General features: G+C 41.1%; 1 protein-coding gene across 1 annotated transcript in view; it reads left to right on the top strand.

Annotated features, from left to right (window-relative positions):
* The window catches only part of prkar2aa (protein kinase, cAMP-dependent, regulatory, type II, alpha A), a 270,284-nt gene that overhangs the window by 203,441 nt on the left and 44,530 nt on the right, over positions 1-22,313 (top strand). The window contains exon 5 of the mRNA XM_078543146.1: positions 18,328-18,434. Coding sequence (XP_078399272.1) covers positions 18,328-18,434 — 107 coding nt within the window. The remainder of the gene's footprint in view (positions 1-18,327; positions 18,435-22,313) is intronic.

Here is a 22,313-nt window from a genome sequence, read left to right as displayed (position 1 = left end):
TATATATGAGAGAAAGCTAGCTAGTAATATAAAGACGGATAGTAAGAGTCTCTATTAATATTTAAATAAGGAAAGAGTTAAAGAAGTGAGCGTTGGTCCAATAGAGAGTGCATCTGGGGAATTGATAATGGAAAGTAGGGAGATGGCGGATGAATTAAACAGGTATTTTGCTTCAGTCTTCACTATAGAGGACACAAGTAACATACCGGAAATAGGTGTAAATCAGGAAATGGAAGGGAGGGAGGAACTTGGGAAAATTACAATCACCAGGGAAGTGGTATTGAGCAAATTGTTGAGGCTGTGGGTTCACAAATCCCCAAGTCCAGATGGACTTCACCCTAAGGCCTTGAAAGAAGTGGCTAGTGCAATAGTTGATGCGCTGGTTTTAATTTTCCAAAATTCCCTAGATTTGGGGAGAGTTCCATTAAATTAGACAATAGCAAATATAACTCCTTTATTCAAAAAGGGAGGGAGACAGAAAACAGGAAACGATAGGCCAGTGAGCCTAACGTGTCGTTAGGAAAATGTTAGAAGCTATTATTAAAGATGTTATAGCAGGGCACTTAGAAAACTGTAAGGCAATCAGACAGAGTCAACATGGTTTTGTAAAAGGGAAATCATGTTTAACCAATTTATTGGAGTTCTTTGAAGGAATCACATGTGCTGTAGATAAAAGGGAACCAACCGGTGGAGGTGCTGTACTTAGATTTCCAGAAGGCATTTGATAAAGTGCCACATCAAAGGTAATTGCAGAAAATAAAAGTTCATGGTGTAGGGGGTAACATACTGGCATGGATAGAAGATTGACTAGCTAACAGGAAGCAGAGAGGCATAAATGGGTGTTTTTCTGGTTGGCAGGATGTGACGAGTGGTGTGCCACAGGGGTCAGTGCTGGGGCCTCAACTCTATACAATTTATATGAATGACTCGGATGAAGGGACCGAAGGAATGGTTGCTAAATTTGCTGATGACACAAAGATAGGTAGGAAAGCAAATTGTGAAAAGGACATAATGAGGCTACAAAGTGACATAGATGGATTAAGTGAGTGGCCAAAGATCTGGCAAATGGTGTATGATGTTGGCAAATATGAAATTGCCCATTTTGTCAGGATGAATAAAAAAGCTTATCAACTAAATGATGAGAGTTTGCAGAGCTCTTGAGATTCAGAGGGATCTGAGTGCCCCATGACATGAATCACAAAGGATGAGTATGCAGGTAAAGCAGGTAATTAGGAAAGCTAATATAATATCATTTATTATGAAGGGAATTGTTTACCAAAATAGGAGGGTTATGCTTCAGTTGTACTGGGCATTGGTGAGACCACATCTGAAGATTGTGTATAGTACTGGTCTCCATCTTTAAAGAAAGATGTAAATGCATTAGAAGCAGTTCAGAAAAAGTTTACTAGACTAATACTAGGAATGGGTGGGCTGCCTTATGAGGAACGGCTGGACAGGTTAAGCTTGTATCCACTGGAATTTAGAAGAGTAAGAGGCAACTTGATTGAAACCTTTAAGATCCTGAGGGGTCTTGACAGGGTGAATGTGGAGAGGATGTTTCCTCTTGTGGGAGAATCTAGAAGTAGGGGTTACTATTTAAAAATAAGGAGCCGCTTATTTAAGACAGATGAAGAGAAATTTTTTTCTCTTGAAGGTTAAGCGTCTTTGGAACTCTCTTCCTCAAAAGGTGGTGGAAGCAGAGTCTTGGATATTTTTAAGGCAGATTAACAAGGGGGTGCAAGGTCATTGGGGATAGGCAGGAGTGTGGGGTTGAGGTTACATTCAGATCAGCCATGATCTTACTGAATGGTGGAGCAGGCTCAAGGGGCTGAGTGGCCTCCTCCTGCTCCTAATTTGTTTGTTTGCATGTTCATATGTAATGGTGACAATGAAACTATCACCAATTGTAATTACCCATCTGGTTCACGACTGCCCTTACCTCGTCCGGCCTGCATGTAACTCCTGATCCACAGCAATGTGGTTGCCTCTGAAATGTTCAGTTTAAGGGTAATTAGAGATGGGCAACAAATGTTGGCGTTGCCAGTGACGATCGCATCCCATGAAAGAATTTTTTAAAAAGAGTCCCCAAAGCCTGTCCACCATCTACAATGCTCAAATCTGTTTGTGGTGGAATATTTTCCACTTGCCTGTATGAATGCAACTCCAACAACACTCAAGAAACTTGGTGCCATCCATGACAAAGCAGTCTGCTTGATTGGCACCCCATCCACCACCTTCAACATTCACTCCCTCCACCACTGATGCACAGTGGCAGCACTGTGTACCTTCTACAAGATGCACTGCAGGAACTCACCAATGCTCCTTCAACAGCACATTCCAAACTCTCAACCCCTACCACCTTGAAGGACAAGGGCAGCAGACGCATGGGAACACCATCACCTGCAAGTTCCTCTCTAAGCCACACACCATCGCTGTTCCTTCACTGTGGCTGGGTCAAAATCCTGTAACTCCCTCCCTAGTAGCACTGCGGGTGTACCTACACCATATCGACTGCAGTGGTTTAAGAAAGTGGCTCACCACCACCTTCTCAACAGCAATTAGGGATGGACAACAAATGGTGGCCTTGCCAGTGACACTCGCATCCCCATGAATAAGTGGGTGAAGGAATGTGTAACTTCTGTAATGAATTTCAAATTCATGCCACTACACGGCATTCAAATATCCATTTTAATTGTTTTTGAGATGTAAATAAATTATGTCAAGCACACAAGTAAAAGTTCTTCCCTCAATTTATTAGTTTTCTTTTCATTTTATAGCAAGGTATCATTGTGCCAGATTAGACAAATTGGATGATTTTTTTTTGGTATTGGTGGTGGGTTTTGCTTCCATAGTCATTATGTCAGAGTGCCCTTTGGAAACAGGAAGGGGAAAGACTTGGGGCAGAATCTTCTGTTCGGCGAGCGGGGGCGGGTCCCACTCGCCGACGCATAAAATGACGTGGGGTGACATCGGGCGTACACTCTGACATCACCCAGCGTCATTTACATTCTCAGGTCGGCGGGTGCGCAGCTGAGTTGGCTGTGCGCCTGCCGACCTGCCAACGGCCTATTAAGGCCATTAAGAAACTAATTGAAACCATTAATGGACCTGATCATCCAACCTTAAGGTTGGCGGGCAGGCTGGAAGCCCTGGGGCTTCTGAAAAAGCATGAAACCTCATCCACAGGCGGGATGAGATTTCATGAGTGATTAAAAAATCTCAGAATATTTCAAAATAAAAGTTATGGACATGTCCCAACTCATGTGACAGTGTCACATGAGGGGACATGGCAGCAAAATTTTTCTCTCATCTTTATTTGAAGTTTCAAATCTGAGCCGATTTCCCTGAGGCAGCACTTTGCCTCAGGGAAATCTGTGCGCTCTTTCGCGCACTCCTGGCTCAGGGAATGAGCATAGAGCCTCTGAGCGGACATCATGTTGGGCGGGCCTTAATTAGCCCGCCCACGTAAAATGGCGGCACGCCCCCAACCGGGGGTGCCAATTGGTTACCCGCTCCCGCACATCCTCCCTGACGGGGGGAAAATGTTGGCCTTGGAGCCTCCAATGTGCTGTCAATTTTATCCTCATTCCATTGAAAATATTGTTCAGCTCAACAAGGTCGATTTCATATCTGTCAATTCATTAGGGTGAAATGATGCGTTCATTAGTAGGGTAGACAGGAGCCTAGAAATGTTCCCTTTGAGTTGTGCACATGCATGACTGCGCAACAGTCCAGTACCTGCTGCACATGGTTCAAATAGGCCCTGCACAAGAAGCAGTCCCTTTAAGATGTGCACATGCAGCTACCTGTCGACCTTGGAGACCATGTGGTGCAACAAGGTTTGTGCATAACCAAAGGAAATTTGAGGGGAAATTAGAGTCTAGGACTATTGGCAGCTTTAGTTAATGAATGCTTAATGCATTTGGATGGCATTCCTTTCTCCTCCATTAATTAGAGGTAGTAACCCATTTAAAATAATTGAGTTAATGTTTATCATCATACAAAAGTACCATAAGCATCGTGGCTGGTGGTGGTGAATATTCTAATAGCAGCTTGCATTTATGTTGCACTTTAATATAGGAGAAACAAGCTAAGAAAGGATTCATTCCCTGTTTGTCCTCCTCACCTTTGTGTATTTTTAGCTAGAAGCAAGAAAATATCCTTGTCTTTTGGACTCTGCAAGTAAATCTGTGCCAGTGATTCACAAACTGGGACCCTCTTGAGGCTAAGAGGGGTGGGGAGTCTGTAAAATAATGGGAAAGTGCTTCCTGACATGGCCAATCTTACGGTAGGTGACCTGGACAGCCAGAGGCAGGCTTTTAGCGCAAGGTGTGAGTTGGAGTGCAGCTATGTAATGAGAGTGGGCTGGCTGTCTTGCCTAGGAGAGCGCTCATGGAGGAACACTGAGAGTACCAGGAAAACCAGATGGAATGACATGAGTGGAAGAGGATAGCGTGGGAGAGGTGAATGAGATGATGGAATTTGCCAAGTGTCACAGAATGGCGAGGACAATTATTTGATGCAACTTATTAATCGAAAGCTAGTCCTTGTGCTAAAAATCAAGATTCGCTAGATTTGAATGAAAAAGCTGTAGACTGTCAGATGAATTAAAAGAATACATCAGCATTGATTCTGTAGATTAAGAAGATGAGGACATTCTATACACTGCAGAGTTTCTATAGTCTTAACTCCAGTCAACATGCCACTGTACAAACTTGGACTCAAGGAAGGAGCAGCTATATTGTTGCTACAAAATTTGAATCCTAATGAAACAAGATTGGTAGTTAGGAAACTGCTTTCTTTGATAATAGATGTTGAAATTATAACAGGAAGATACTAAGGAAATAGTGTATATTCCTTTAATAATATTGAGCCCATCAATTGTAAACCTGCCTTTTCAACTTGGAAGAAAACAGTTCCCAATTATATTTTAATATTGAAAGATTGTAAACAAGTTGCAAAGGCCAGACTCTTGATAAAACTTGTATTTATATTCCTAGATCTGTTTTTACACTTGGACAGCTTTATGTAGCTTTGATTGGAGTGAGAAGCATTAATTCTGTTGAAATATTTGATGAAAGGATACCTAGAAATCCTGTATTTAAAGATACTAAACATACTAATTTGATTGCGCATGTTTTGCGGGTCTATTGTGTTAGTATAGAAATAATCTGTACTCAGTACCTGCTTAAGTACCTATTTTCTTAAAAGCATTATTAAAACACTTTATATACAGCATTGTTACAATGAGTATTATGCCATATTATAGTTTATAGGTGGGGATGATGATTAATTTATTTGAAGGGGGCTTTTAAACCAAAAAAAAAAGTTTGAGAAACACTGATCCATGCCATAAAAAGGAGATAAAGAGCCTGGTGCTTTGGTTAATCCAATTGTGGAGTGGTGCTGGAATTTTTAATTGTGTACCTCGTGTAATTTGTGGACTAGTCCTCTTGCGTGCAAATATGGCATTTTTTTTTTTTGCCTGAGTTTTCATTTGGTTTCCTGATTGAGCTGTTTGGATCAGAACCAAGCAGAGGACATGAGTTTCCCCACATTTTAGGAAAAATAAATGTAATCAACCTGGGCAGCTTGCATTGATTCTGGTGACCAGCTTAAAGAATGCTGCTCTATAAAGGGCTTGGAATGCTGTATGGTCGAGAAAGATTCCTTTTTTTTTTAAAACAGGCAGTTACGACAAAGGCTCTGTAGCAACCTTTTGTGTTTGCCAAGATATACTGAGCCTCCATGTGCCAGTATCTGGTAGAGGAATGCAGATTCTAATCTGCGATCAGAGTGGCCTGGCACACCAGTGACAGGTTAATGGAAGGATTTAACTTTCCATTTCAGTGTTGTATGAGGTATTTTTGTGAGACACTGGAAGTTAATTTAGTCTGCATGGATTGATGCTGATATGAAACAGTCGGTTGTCAATAGCAACCACAATTCATTGGTCTTCAACTTTGAATAAATAATACTTTTAATATGGCTAGAACTTTTGATTTATTCTTTAAATTAGCATTTGAGGTTTATATATTTTTTATCTGGAGCAATTTGTTTGGTTTTATTGAAGGCCAGTAACCCTTTGAGAGCTTTGACTTTAAGATAGAGAAGAACAAAACTTACTGCAAATTGTGTTGGCTTGCAAAAATCTAATACTCTGAATGCTGAACAGATGGCTCCATAACTTTGTAGATTTGCATAAAGGTCAGTGGTATTGCTGACTTTTCATAAAACAAAAGCATAACAGATGCAAAGCCTCAAAATGTTACTCACGTACGGCACTACCTTGCATACTTTGTGAATGGAACTACAAATGCAGAGACGAATTGGAGAGACGGAAAAAGTACTTAAAAATGAAGGCGAAAGCAAAGTGATCTATGAAGCACGAGATAAACAGGAAACTGATTAAGAACAGGTCAGAAGGAAAAGGAATGAGAATAAAATTATCTGATGGAGAGAGGTAGTATGTGCGTGAATGAAGAAAGTATGTTCAAAATAAATGATGAGTGAGAGGCACAAATTGTTGTGAGGTGGGTCTGTCTTAAGAGCTTGAAGCCACTTTACTTGGACTAAGGCAAGAACTGGAGTTAAACATTCCTAGTTTCAAAATATTTTGGAAGCAAAAAATAATGGATAAAAGGATGGATGGCAACATCAAAACTACCATTACAACACAAGCAGGTGAGCATGTTATAGGGATGGTGCAAATCTGGAATTTATTTGGTTACAGTTCAGCAATAAGAAGAAAGCTGCTACTGTTTTTGAAATGTGTTATGGATTCCAAAACAGTGGAAAGGGAGATAGACAATGAAATATAGGCATGTTAAGGAAAGTATGCAGAAATAAAGGACAATAATAAAGGGCAATTATCCTTGGATAATGTGTAATGCAAGTAGAAAAAAGGGGACGGAGTTTCTACTTTCTGGACCATTGTGTTTTATTTAGCCCAACAAAGAAATGAGCAGAGCTATGTCTTGTTGCTCAAAGTGAAGTGAGGGAAATAAGTTACGCAAGCGTGTGGAAACATCCAAGAAACAGTGACCTAACATATTAGGTTTGATATGAAAATTGATAGCGAGGGAATGGCAAAATGTTAAGATAATTGAGTGGGAATAAACACATTTCAGCAAGACAAAACAGAACTCCTCCATATAAAGTGGAAAGAAAAATTGGAAGATATGACGAGCCAGGCTGAGTAGACAAATAATTTGTAGTGTAAAGGAGCTAAGGCCTCACACTATGTTTTTATGAAATACTTATATTGCTGAAAAAGCCATTTGTAAAAGCTTTTTGTCTTGCGCTCATCAGGATACTTCGTAAGAATACCAATGTAAGGGAAAACAACAAATTTATACTGCACGAGAAGAGTGCTGATTGGTTGGCAAGTGAACTCTGATTGGTAGAGGTGTTGCCATGGAGAATGCACCAGTTAACTGATGACTGACAATTAACTGCCAAGTATTGTTTGAAATTTAGACCAGGCAGCTTGATTCTGGTCAAGGCAATGCCCTATGGAATGAAACAGTGAATGGCTGTCACTTATTTTGTTTAGCTGAAACAGGCACAATGTGTGTACATGTTCTTTCTGTCTGCAAAGAACAGGGCCCTGTTTTTTAACATATATAATTTCCAGTACACGCAAATGTGCCACATTGCGAGCCTGACTGACCATCTTAAATTGGTTGTCAGCGTAATTCTGAGCACACTGTGGACGCCATTTGCTAAATAACCCTATTGCTGAATCACATATAATGTTGTTTTGAGTTTTGCAATCATGGGTTGGTTGGGTACAATCTGTACCTTGTCTATTGAGAATAGTGGAAGGGACATGCTGATTGATATGATCCGCCAGTCTTTGAGACGTATGGTTTACATAACTAGCGTCACATGGCACTGAAATTCATATACCACATTACTCATTTGTGCAATAGGCAGAATATCTTTTTGGTTTGACAGCAGCATCTTGTTAGTGGCGAATACCACTCGTGTTGCTACTGCATAGTAGCAATGTGAAACAGCTAGCTTCATCTTTTGCTCAAATTTTTGAGATAGCTTGCCCTTCCAGGGCATTCTGAGGAAGATTGGGCACATTTCAGGGATGAAAGTGATAGCCTGAGGCCCGTTCATGAGTTTGTGCGATATATAGCGTGAAATGATCTGTTCAGCGTAGTCATTATCCCACAGGATGCCTTTGATGCACCATATTTCAGCATCATGCTTGCATGGTGAGCAAATGGCCAAGGCCCTATTTTTGAGATTGCTGATAAGGCCAATTTTATAACGTATCGAGCTGTAAAAATCCCAACGTGTATATTGACCTTAATGGGCTTCATCCTGCACTCATATTCACCTTTGAAATGGGGCAGTCAAATGAACTCCCTTTCCTCAACGTACTAGTTGAGAAATCTGCAAGGCGGTCTCCAAGATCTCCCGAAAGCCTACCCTGACTGGTCGGTATACGCTACCGCTTATAAAGGGGGAAATATAAATCAAAATACCTTTCTATTTACAGACGGGTGGTGAGAGGAGAAATCAGGGCTGTTTAAGTTAAACCCCCTCCTATCCGTAACAGTAGTTAGAGGTATATGACCAGGGCTAACAGTGGAAAAGAAAATGAAAGCAAGAATTGAAAATATGAATGGCAAAGAAAAATAACTGGAAAAGCTAAAGTGTGTGATGGACAGGCAACATGAAAAATATTCAAGGATTTTATAAACATGCAAAAGAATAGTTAAAGCAAGGGTAGGGCTAATTAGAATAAAAGAAGAAATTTTGTGGAGTGTGAAGAAATGGAAGAGAGATTAAATGTACTCTCAATTGATCAGTCTTTAGCCATCCATTCACCGCCATACGTTACAATGGAGCTCCCAGTATGCTCAATCACTCGCTCATTTCCACCTTTGAAGCCCTTTTCTCCAATAAAACCCTTGCTTGCTCCCACATTGGTCATTCACTCTGGCATGGCCCCAATCTTCTCATTCTCGAGCCTGAGGGGCACTGACTTTATTTATCTGGTGCATAATTGGTTAAATCACCCATTGCCAGATCTGGCTGGACCACAATAAACGCTTTTGGTCCTTGCTGTCCCCTGCCAAAACTGTTCACTACTCCTGAATCATCCTGGAAGGCAAAGATAACTCCTGTTGTTTTTTTTGAACTGCCAACCATTTACTTCAATCCTTCTTCCCTGCTTTTTTTCCATCCTTGCAATCATGAACAAATAAGAGGAACTCCTGGTATTCTTGGACAGTAAGCTTAAGACCATCCATTCAGCTGCCTTTGTCACCAGACCTGTCTTCCTTGCCCACCAAGCCAAACCTGTCCTAAGGTTCTCCTGACTTTAAGCATGCCTTCCTCTCCTATCCCCATATGCCTTCTCTGAGGTCATCTTACCTATGAGACCCAACATCTCCTCTGTCGACCTCATTCCCACTAAACTGCTTACCATCCAACTATCCATCTTTCCCCGTGTGCTTGCTAGCATTGTAATGGCCTCTCTCGTACTCTGTCTCCTTTTCTTTCGAAACTTTTTTTTTTCAAAACCATCATCATCGATCTACTCCTCGGGGAGGAAAAAACCCACTTGCATCTCTCTGCCCTTCCAAACTAGCATCCCATTTTCACTTACTTTTTCCTCTTTGAAGTACTTGAATACATCGTTACTTCCCAAATCTGCACCCATCTTTTCTTCCATTTGAATCTCTCCCATTAGATTCCCATCCTACCACAAGCCTGAAATGGCCTGAATCAGTCAAGAATGGCATGCTTTGTGATTGTGACTGTGATACACTGTTTCTCCTTGTCTGACATGTCCTTACCTAACAAATAACTTCTCTAGTGAATTTTCAGCAGAACCACTGGATAGCAGGTTGAAGCATTACCCTTTCCACCCCTGCCCCTCCAAACCCCAACTGCTATAGGAGCAATGAGGCCAAATTAGTTCCTGTTGGTTAAGATCTGTGACTGTAACCACAATGCTCTATTTCCTTTTGTTCATCTTGATCTCTCTGCAGACTTTGACCATAGCAACCTCCTTTAACATCAATTCTCCATTGTTCATCACAGTTGACCAACCTCGCTTGGTTCCACTCTTAATTGCCTAATTGTAGCCAAAACATCCCCTGCAATGGCTTCTCTTCACACTCTACATTTACCTCTGGTGTACCCCAAGGATTTATCACTGGCTCCTTCTTTATCCTTACCTACATGATGCCACATGGCAATGCTGGTTACACTCAGCTCTAACTCACCACTATGTCTCTCAAACTCTCCACTGCCTCCGTGTTGTCAGTTTACTTGTTCCTTCAACTCTAGGTCCTCTCAAGTTCCACCCTTCTTTTGCCCCAGAGGTCTGAACTTTTTCTCTCTCTCCTCTTCCTCTTCCCCTCTCTCTCTCTCGCCTACCTCCTTAAAGTCTACTGTTTGAGCAAGCGTTAATTGGCCCTACTACTATAATTTCTTCGGCTCATTGTTAAATTTCATCTGATATGCTTCTGTGAAGATCCTTGGAAAGCTTTTTTATGTTGAAGGCGTTATATAAATGCAGGTTGGTTTCACAGAAGGCAATGATAGTGAGAATAGTGAGGATGGGTTGGAGTAATTTGGTTAACTGGTTAAGTTGTACAAGTTGATTTCAGGTTATACATTAAATTGGTTAATTTGATAAATTGTCCATGTTGAACAAATTGATGGAATTCAAAGTGGACAGGGTGCTGGGCCGTGATGGTATGCACTCTAGGATGCTGACAGATACTAGATGCAATTAGCAGAGACTGTAACCACACTCAAACATCATTGCATGTAGAAGTTGTGTCAGAATTTGAGACTTGCCATTGCAACTCCCCTGTTCAAGAATAGTCAAAGAAATATACTAAATAATATCGGCCTTTCAACCTGAGTTTCTATACTGTAGGTCATAATGAGGTATAACATTAAAATTAGTTATTTAAGGACAGGCAGTGCACATTTGTAAGAGGCATGCCTTACCCGACATTTAATAGATTTCTTTGAAGAAGAAACAGATTATAAAAAAGGAAATACAGTGAATGTTGTGTATATGATTTTAAGAAGGCATTTGTTAAGGTGCCACTTAGGTTTGTTGGTATAATAGAGATGCATCATCACATCATCAAGGGAATTTGTTAGTACAAATATGAAGGTGGCTCATGGATGCTTCTTAACATTTGAGAAATGGAACCAATGTTTTCCTCTGCAGGTCAGTTTTAGACTCAATGCCCTTGTAGCTACCCCCTTCCCTGGATCAGCCACTTAACCCCTGTGGTTTGGAGGTCTACTCTGGATATTAATGACTCAATGTACACTTTACTTGCATTACAAGCAACACTTTTATTAACCTAAATCCCTTAGCATATAAATCGATATCAATGTAAAAATACTGATGCAAATATCTGCTAATGTATACTCACAATCCAGTTGCTTGGTTTCTTGAGATACAGACAAGATCGGGTGGTCGAACCGTCCTGTTCTGTAACTCATGTTGAGCTGACTAGGCTATCCTCTCTTCCGACTGCAGCCACGATTCTCCTGCACATCTGGTTCTTAGACCCTTCTTTTGGACCTGCATAATACTTTTGCAGTGATGTCGCTTTCTCATTGGCACAGTGCTTTCAGCCTCAAGTTACCCTCCAGTGAGATGATGGGTCCTTGGGGTCATCACAGCTGATTGCAGCATTCAAACCACACTGGGCTGGTCCTTTGTTCCAGGGTTCGATGTGTGTAGGTGCAGCTTAACTAGCTTCTGCTGACATGTCTGGGCATGTGTTCTCTCTTCTGGTCACTGTCTGGGCCTGTTCTCTCTCTTCTAGTTGTTATCTGTCCAGGGTAGTGATACAGTGGTATTGTCACTGAACTGGTAATCCAGAGACCCAGGGTAATGCTCTGGGGACCTGGGTTCGAGTCCCACCACGGCAGTCGGTAGAATTTGAATTCAACAAAAATCTGGAATTAAAAGCTTGATGATGAACGTGAAACCATTGCCGATTGTTGTAAAAAAAACCCACCTGGTTTGTAAGGAAATCTGCTGCCCTTACCTGGTCTGGCCTATATGTGACTCCAGACCCAGAGCATCCCTTTGAACAAGGGCAATTAGGGATGGACAATAAATGTTGGCCCAGCCAGCATCCCGTGAATGACTAAAAGAAAAATCTAACCCTCTTCCCAAGCAACCATTTCATTTTATATTTAAAATACATTATTCGATCTCTAATGCTACATTTGGTATGATTTCTACAAAGGAAACCAGTATATAAATAGTTTCAAACTACAAAAAAAATCAAAATATCAACATTCTAACAATTTCATTGTGATCTTGTTCTATATTGCAAAAGTTGATGGTTTCTCTTCATTTACTGACAACTAAACTCCATTTTCAGTTGTTTAACAACAATATTGTTGCCAGGCTTATTAACACATTCACAGAATTACCTGGAAAAACTCAGCAGGTCTGGCAGCATCGGCGGAGAAGAAATCAGTTAACGTTTCGAGCCTTCATGGCCCTTCGGCAGAACGGAGTTCAGTTCTGCCGAAGGGCCATGAAGGCTCGAAACGTTAACTGATTTCTTCTCCGCCGATGCTGCCAGACCTGCTGAGTTTTTCCAGGTAATTCTGTTTTTGTTTTGGATTTCCAGCATCCGCAGTAGCTTTTAGCTTTTTGTTTTTATTAACACATTTGCGTCTACACTTCTAAAAAAAAAATATGAAGTACGTATAAAAATGTGGACATGCATATAAAGAGTATAATAACATTTGCAATTACCATGAAGAGGATTATTTTGGGAGAGTAGGTGCATTGACACAGCCTTGTTTGACCCCAGTCTTCACTGAGATTGGGTTTGTTTTGGTTCTGTTGATGAGGATCATAGCTTGCATGCCACCGTGAAGTAGGCGAAGGATGGTGACAAATTTGAGGTGGATACGCCATAAGTCTTTGCGGTTGACAAGTTGGCTTTCGTGAGGTTGAAAAGGGCCATGTACAGCGGTTGGTGCTGTTCCTTGCACTTTTCTTGAATTTACTGCACAATGAAGATCATAAAACCACACTGCGACTCTGGAAAGAGTTTCCTAGCGACTGGGAGAATGTGGTTGAGGAGGATCTTTGCAATGACCTTCCCTGTGGCAGACAGCAAGGAGACTTCTCTGCAATCGGATTTGTCTCCCTTCAGTGTTCCTTCAACACTGCATTTAAGAGCTACCTTAGATTATGTGTTCAAGTACTGCAGTGGGTCTGAACTTCACAATCCTCTGTTAGAGGCAAGTGCTACCATCTGTAACCAACTTTTAACTATTGCAGTTAGGTGTGAAGTAATTTTCATTCGAATTATCGTTCTAATAGAGGTGAGAATTAATTACGGGAACTCTGAAATTAATTGCAGGAGTGATCTTGCTATGCTGAATACTTCTGTACTTTTCTGCACAGTTGTTATTTTCTGTCTCCTTTTTGCAGGTTACCTCCATGATTCATTCTCTAGCAGACAGGGCAGCCTTGCTGTTCAAGTTAAATCCATCATTCATTATATTAATATGCTGAAAAGGGTTATAAATTGGCATTGATAATTTGTTGGACAGGTTGTTCAAGAACGTTCTGAGAAAACCTGTGTCAGCCTATATTCCATCACTAAATGGTGCTTTTGTACATGAAGGCACTGAACTATCCCAGCATAATCACTGAAGTGGAATGTTTAGTGCATTGTGGAAGAAGTACCTGCCCAGCACGGCCTTTCTGTTTATCTAAATTAAACTGGTACTGCACTGTGCTTTATTTTACTCCTGTATCAATGGTTTCTGCTGAAAAGTACAAACGGTATCAAGCTTCCAGTTGGTTCTGTGCCCTGTTAACATTCATGATAATTTGAGTAATTATGTTCGAACACCATGGAAATTCTGCAGACTTTACCTTAAGTACTGATGTAACTTGACATCCACCACAGGCGGAAAACATTTGTCTATGGAAACTGTCATCTTCGATTTGATTATCTGAAATGCAGAGAATGCAACTTGTTTGTCAGTTTTTCCAGTGTAAAATAGATCCCAATTGAAGGATCAACATTTGTATCTGCTTTTTAGGCCTGTTATAAATTTGCCATCTTCAGTGATGCAGAAAATTCATAGATTAGCGAATTGTTGTTTTGGTCAGGCAATCCTCTACCCCTTCTGGTATATGTTGGTGGGCAAGTCAGGAGAAGATTTTTTTGGCTGTTGGCTATATACATCAGAGTGTTTTTCTTAATTGTGCTAGGCAGCTTTATGTTCTAATTCTTTAATGTTCAGTTCATAATTAAAAAAAAAAGGAGCAGTTAAACGTGAAACTTCCCTGGAATAAGCTTTGGGAATTCAATCTTCAGTTTGTTTCCTAGGGTAAAAAAAAAATTCTCAAATGCTTTTACACAAAGTCACAGAAACCTACTGTTAAATGTTGGGCAATTCTGCATTTGCTTGTGCTCACAATGTATAGATGTGGCTGATTAACTCCCTTCAATTGTTCTGGGTGGAAAAAACTCCAGTTAAAGCTTCGACTTCTGAGCGAGACTTTGGTCTTGAAGTAAAAGCATGAATGAAGATTCGAAAAGACTGGAACAATGTTTTGTAAATGCCAGTTTGTTTTTGTAGACCATGTAAAGTTGTGGTGTTTTTATCTTGCTTAAAACATTATTTAATTACATTAAAACAACACAGTTTGATGATCCTTCCCAAAAAATGATTTGGTTCTTCATCACCTTTTGTTTTTCTGACTGGCAATTCAGGAATGGAAGTTTTCATTAATCCTGAGTAGTAGCCCTTGGCAGTATTGTGGCTACTTTCCATTTACTCCTCAATTCTAATTGCTGCTGCTTTACCTCAGAATCACAGAATTTTAACAACACAGGAGATCATTCGGCCCATCGTGTCTGCACTGGCTCACCAAGTGAGCATTATGATATAGTGCCATTGCTCTGCCTTTTCCCCGTACCCCTGCAATTTGTTTCTATTCAAATAATCATCTAATACCCTCTTGAATGCCTCGACTGAGCCTGCCTCTACCACACTTCCAGGCAGCGCATTCCAGACCCGAGCTACTCGTTGTGTGAAAAAGTTCTTACTCACGTCACATTTGCTTCCTTTACAAATCACTTTAAATCTGTGCCCTCTTATTCTTGACACTTTTACGAGCGGGAACAGCTTCTCCCTATCTACTCTGTCCAGCCCCCTCATGAGTTTGAACATCTCTATCAAATCTCCTCTTAGCCTTCTTCTCTCCAAGGAGAACAGCCCCAGCCTTTCCAATTTTTCCTCATAGCTGAAGTTTCTCATCCCTGGAACCATTCTTCTGCACTCTGTCCATGTTCTTCCTAGCAAAATGCATCACCTCACACTTCTCCAAAAAATGATAAGAGTGGCGGTATTTCATTGGCGGCCGACGCCTCCCACTTATTCTACACCTCTCAGGTCCACACCTCTCTGTCATAAAATAGTGTAACAGGAAACAAGGACACAGGAAAATCAAACTATGTGAGACATTAAAAATAGACTTATTGTGTATGAAGATTTTTGCTGATTGCATTTTTGAAGTTTGTGACAACTATAATTCAGTGTAACCGTATGCAAATTTGCTCCAAAATAATTCTGAGGAGAGGCGGTGGAGAAGTGGCAATGTCACTGGTAATCCAGAGACCCAGGCTCATAATCTGAGGCCACTGGTTCAAAATGGTGGAGTTTAAATATCAATTAATAGACCTGAAATTAAAAGCTAGTCTCAGTAATGGTGACCATAAAACCATCGCCAATTGCAGTAAAAGCCTATCTGGCTCACTAATGCCCTTAGGGAAGGAAATCATCAATCCTGGTCCATCCTACAAGTGACTCTGAAATGGCCTAGCAAGTCTAAAAGAAATGAAAACTGACCTAGGCACTGGAAACACCATTGGCAAACTCATCCCTGAGAGGTATGCAGCACAGTAGTATATAGTCGGAAGGGAGTGCTGTGGGAGTCCTCAACACACCTATGGACCTCATGAAGCCCCATGGCATCGTCAAACATGGGCAACAAAACCTCCTGGTTACCACCTACTGCCATTTCCAACCCCCCCTCCCCACCCACTGCAGCTGATGAATCAGCTCTCTTCCATGTTGAACACCACTTGGAGGAAGCACTGAGGGTGGCAAGGGCACAGATTGTACTCTAGGTGGGGGACTTCATTGTCCATCACTGGGAGTGGCTCAGTAGCACCACCACTGATCAAGCTGGCCAAGTCCTGAAAGACATAGCAGCTAGACTGAACCTGTGACAGGTGGTGAAGGGATCAAAAAGAGTGAAAACTTGAGTTCTGAAAAAGTGTCATACTGGACATGAAACGTTAATTCTGTTTCTCTCTCTACAGACTTGCTGAATTTTTCTAGCATTTTTATAATCTAAGAGGGAAAACCTTTTTGACCTCGTCCTTACCAGTCTACATGTTGCAGATGCATCTATCCATGACAGTATTGGTAGGAGTGACCACCGCACAGTCCTTGTGGAGATGAAGTCCTGTCTTCACATTGGAAAATACTCTCCATTGTGCTGTGTGGCACGACCACCCTGTTAAGTGTGGTAGATTTCGAATAGATCTAGCAATTCAAAACTGGGAGTGAGGCGCTGTGGGCCATCAGCAGCAACAGAATTGTATTCAATCACAATCTGTAACCTCATGGCCCAACGTATCCCCAACTCTATCATTACTATCAAGTGGGGCATCAATCTTTGTTCAGTGAAGAGTGCATGAGGACATGCCAGGAGCAGCACCAGGCATACTTAAAAATGAGGTATCAACTTGGTGAAGCTACTACACAAGATTACATGTATGCCAAACAGCAGAAGCAGCATGTCATCTACAGAGCTAAGTAATCCCACAACCAACTGATCAGACCTAAACTCTGCAGTCCTGCCATATCCATTTGTGAATGGTGGTGGATAATTAAACAACTAACTGGAGGAGGAGTTGCCATGAATATCCCCATACTCAATGGTAGGGATGCCCAGCACATCTGTGCAGAAGACAAGGCTGAAGCATTTATAACCATCTTCAGCAAGAAGTGCCGAGTTGTTGGAGGTCAGTCATCTCATTCCCAGGACAACGCTGCAGGAGTTGCTTGCAGTCATGTCCTAGGCCCACTTATCCTCATTTGCTTCATCAATGACCTTCTCTCCATCAGAAAGTCAAAAGTAGGGATGTTTGCTGATTGTGCAATGGTCAGCACCATTTGCAACTCTTAGACACTGAAGCAGCCTGTGTCCACATGCAGCAAACCCTGGACAGTAGTCAGGCTTGGGCTGATAAATGGCAATTTATCACCATTTGTGCCACACAAGTACAGTCAGTGACAATCTCCAATAAGATAGAACCTAACCATTTCCCCATGACGCTCAATGGCACTGTAATCGTTGAATCCTCCAATATCTACACATGGGAGGTTATCATTGAACAGAAACTGAACTGGACCGGCCAGATAAATACTATGGCTACAAGAGCAGGCCAGAGGCTAGGAATTCTGCTCTGAGTACTCGCCTCCTGACTCCTCCTGACCATTTACCAGGCACATGTCAGGAGTGTGATGGAATACTCTTCCACTTGCCTGGCTGTGTGCGGCTCCAATAACACTGAAAAAGCTTGACACCATCCAGGACAAAACCGCCTGCTTGATTGGCAGCCCATCCACCACCTTAAACATTCAGCCCCTCTACCACCAACGCACAGTGGCAGCAGTGTGTACCATCTACAAGATGCACTGCAGGAACTTACCAAAACTCCTTCCCATGCACCTCCCAAATCCATGACCTCTGCCACCTAGAAGGACAAGGGCAGTAGATGCATGGGAACACCAGTACCTGCAAGTTCCCATCCAAGCTACATACCATCCTAACTTAGAACTATGTTGCCGTTCCTTCACTGTTGCTGGGCCAAAATCCTGGAACTCCCTTCCTAATAGCACCAGATGGACTGCCCTACTCAAGGGCAATTGGGATGGGCAACAAATGCTGGCCTTGCTACCAAGGACCCCCATCCGTGAAAGAATAAATTTTTAAAAAACTTAAATTTGAAGAGTGTTTAATAATAGAAATTGTGGAAATACACAAGATGATGCTTGTCACTGGAAGGTTGAGTCGTCAGTGAAAATGCATGATTTTTTTTTTTACTTGCCAAAAACTGCCATTTATATCATGGTACTTAAAACTGCATTCGCAATGGTTAATTTTCACTGACAGATCATGGGGACATTTTAGAAAAGAGAGAATGGAAATATAAGTTTAAAAAAAAAAGATATCAACTAATAACATTCCATTATTTTTAACAGGAACAACTATATCAAATCCTTGATGCAATGTTTGAGAGGAAAGTTAAACCTTTAGAGCACGTCATTGACCAAAATGATGATGGAGACAATTTCTATGTAATTGAAAGGTAAGGATTTTAAACTCTGTAATGGTGCCGGGTTTTGGTTTAAATGCTGTTACACAGGAACATTAGAAAAAAAATGAAGAATCCCTTTTAATAGCAATGTTTAGTTGATTTCACCAGAACATCATAACTGAAAACTGCTGTCATATAAATCAAATCATTGTTGATGCATTGTTTAAAATATGCCTTTCAGGTGACCTTTTATTTTTAACCAGCTATCATTAAAGCGAAGAATTAAATGTTCTTTGACATAGCTGTTTCTTTTACCTCATTTGGTCCTGAAGAACAAATATTGTACCTGCCCTTGAGCACACTGCAGTACTGAAGGAAGCATTCAATGCAAGTTTAACATTACACTACAAAATCATAGTAACATAGCTGGATGTTTATTAAATAAAAAAGAATCGGTTATTTGATGCTGCCTTTGATTATATGCTGCCTGAACTAATTTCTGGACTGAGGGGAATGTCCTGTAAGGTAAGATTGAGTAGACATATGCTAAATTTTAGGAAATCTAGACTGAGATGATCTAAAGGGGCTTTAAAAAGGTAGATGCTGACAAGATGTTTTCCCTGGCTGGGGAGTCTAGAACTAGGGGGTCACAGTCCCAGAATTATGGCAGAGAGGACGAGAAACTCCTTCACTCAAAAGCGTTGTGAATATTTGGAATTTTCTACCCCAGAGAGCTGTGAATGCTAGGTTGTTGAGAATAATTAAAACAACGATTGATAGATTTTTGAACACCGAGGGATCCATGGGATATGTGAATAATACTGAAAGTGGAGTTGAGGTTGGAAGATCAGCCATGATTGTATGGAACGATGGCGCAGGCTTGAAGGGCTGAATTGCCTAGTCCTGCCCCTATTTCTTATGAAATACCTGTAGGTTGAGCTGTAACTTAAATGTTGTGTGACAGTAAATTGCTGTAAGGTTTATTATCTGCTTCTTCCCTAATATTTTAAGTAGTGATGTTTATTCAGCACACTTTTAAAGTTTTTCTGTCACTTGCCACTGCCTTACAACAAGTTTGAATGTTCTGTGGACTCGAAAGAAATATTTTTCTGAAGTTAAAAGCATGTGATATGATAGCTAATAAATGTAGATCTACAAGGTGATGATTTAAATGTATTTAATAATGTTTCCATTGGGCTACTTTTACTTTGGTTTGGCAAATAAGGATAAAATTCTTATGCCAATTTTGCAAGCAGAACTGCTTGAAAACAAATCAGCCAGAAGGTATGCACATCACAAGAAGTGAGCAACAGTTATTTATTAAAAATCCCAACAGACTAGAAGCCCTGACTTGTGTAAAGGGCTTTCTTTTTCATAGGATCTTCTTCATCTCAGAAGCTTCACAGAAGTACTTTATGTACACTGAATCACTCTGAAGTGCAATAATTGTTATTATATAAGTACATAGTGCATGCAGCTTGTGAACAGCAAGACCCACGCAATGCAGAAATCAGATGAATAACCAGATTAGCTGGATGGGGACCTGGCAAATGCTCTGTTTTTACAAATATTGTTATGGGTAAAAACACAAACAAATGGCAATTTTATGTTATAAGCAATCCAAAGAAAATCATCCAATACAACAATGTGGCACACCTTCAGTACCGTGTTGAAGCATCAACTTAGGCTCTCCGCTTCATTGATTCTTTTATACTAAACAGATAGCTATATCCAAAAACAGCCCTAAATTTGTTGCTTTGCCCTTTGGATGAAATTGGCCTGTTCCAACTTTCTTTCTGCAATCGTAGATGTTGGTATATAAGTTGACCTTTGAAGACTCAAAATATCTTCAAAAACGGGGGTTGACTTATATGCCAGTTATAAAATGATAACCACCCACACTGGTGGCTCATTTTTGAAACATCACTGGCATCTGACGCAAAGAGTGTGTATGTCTTAAAGTCCCGTATATCTTCACAACACAGCGCACATCACCTTTTGATCCCTTGTGGCCAGTTATGAGATACAGGTTTGTAAAACATGCATTTGTGGGGTTAAAAATTTGAGCTGTCTACTAATGAGAGTATAACATATCATTGTTGGAAAGAGGCTTATATGCCAAGTTAATGCAAAAACATGATTTTTGGGACTGAAAAATTGGAGTCGTCTTATACGCCAGGCCAACTTGTAGACCACAGTTTACAATAGGGAAAAAAAATGGTGGATAGCGTGTTAAATGGATCCAAGAAAGGCGGTGAAGTACAAGACTGGACGCAGATCTTTCCTGTGTTAGTAGATTTATTCACAGGATACAGCATACAGATCCCTGCCTCCAAACTACCAACCTGGTGTTCAGTTGCCTCTCTTTATATGCATTCACAGTGCTTAATCAAACAATGCCCATCACTTGTGTATCTTTGACAACATAACCAGTCTTCAGCCTAGCTGCTCCTACATTTTCTAATTCAACTGAAGTGCTTTTTTCCCAGGAGGAGCCAAGCATTATTGGTGTTGCAGCTGATGGATCCCTCAATAAAATAGTTGAAATATAAATGGAAACTGAGCTGTTATAACCACCAGGAAAGACTGAATAGACTGGGGCTCTATTCTCTAAAAGAGATGAGGGGTGATCTAGCAGAGGTCATTAAATTACTAGGGGATTTCATGGTGAGTGAACATATGAAATAGGAGCAGAAATAGATATTTTGGCCCCTCAGGCTTGCCCTGCCATTCAATAAGATCATGGCTGATCTGTTTGTGTTTCGAGTTCCACATTCCCATCTACCCCCAATAACCTTTGATTCCCTTGCCTAACAAGAATCTATCTACCTGTGCCTTAAAAATATTCAGTGACCCCACTTCCACTGCCTTCAAAGTCACATAACCCTCGGAGAAAACATTTCTCTTCATCTCTGTCCTAAAAGGGTGACCCCTAATTTTAAAACAGTTTTCCCTCTTTCTGGGCTTTCCATCTACCTTGTCAAGACCATTCAGAATCTTATTTACTTCAATCAAGTCACCCCTCACTCTTCTAAACTCCAGTGGAAACAAGCCCAGCCTGAACATCCTATCCTCAGAAGACAACCTGCTCATTCCAGGTATCAATCTAGTAAATCTCTTCTGAACCGCCCTCCAATGCATTTACATCCTTTCTTAAATAAGAAGACGAAAACTGCACACAGTATTCGAGATGTGGTCTCATCAATGCCCTGTATTGACTTGTGGGCGAGACTAGACCTAGGGATTATAATATAAATTAGTCACTGAAATCCAGTTGGGAATGCAGGCAAAACTTCTTTACCCAGAGATTGGGTAGAATGTGGAACTTGCTACTTGAGGCAAATAGCCTGGATTCATTTAAGGGGAAACCAGATGAACACCTGAGACTGACAGGAATAGAAAGCAATGTTGATCTTATTAGATGAAGTAGAGTGGGGAGGAGGCTTGTCTGGAGTATAAACACTAACATAGACTAAAAACAAAAAGCTAAAAGCTACTGCGGATGCTGGAAATCCAGAACAAAAACAGAATTACCTGGAAAAACTCAGCAGGTCTGGCAGCATCGGCGGAGAAGAAATCAGTTAACGTTTCGAGCAAGGCTCGAAACGTTAACTGATTTCTTCTCCGCCGATGCTGCCAGACCTGCTGAGTTTTTCCAGGTAATTCTGTTTTTGACTAACATAGACTAGCTGGACCAAATAGTCTATTTGGAGAACTTGCCGCACTCCGTTCTCTCAGGTCCAACCCTGACTTTGTCATCAAACTCGCTGACAAGGATGGTGCTATTGTTGTCTGGTGCACTGACCTCTACCTCGCAGAGGCTGAGCGCCAGCTCGCAGACACTTCCTCCTACCTCCCCCGGACCATGACCCCACCACTGAACATCAAGCCATTGTTTCCAGGACTGTCACTGACCTCATCTGCTCTGGA

This window comes from Cetorhinus maximus, chromosome 6, assembly GCF_964194155.1.
Source record: "Cetorhinus maximus chromosome 6, sCetMax3.hap1.1, whole genome shotgun sequence".
NCBI lineage: Eukaryota > Metazoa > Chordata > Chondrichthyes > Lamniformes > Cetorhinidae > Cetorhinus > Cetorhinus maximus.
The sequence above is the reverse complement of the archived record's forward strand: the minus strand, read 5'-3'. Positions and strand labels throughout refer to the sequence as shown.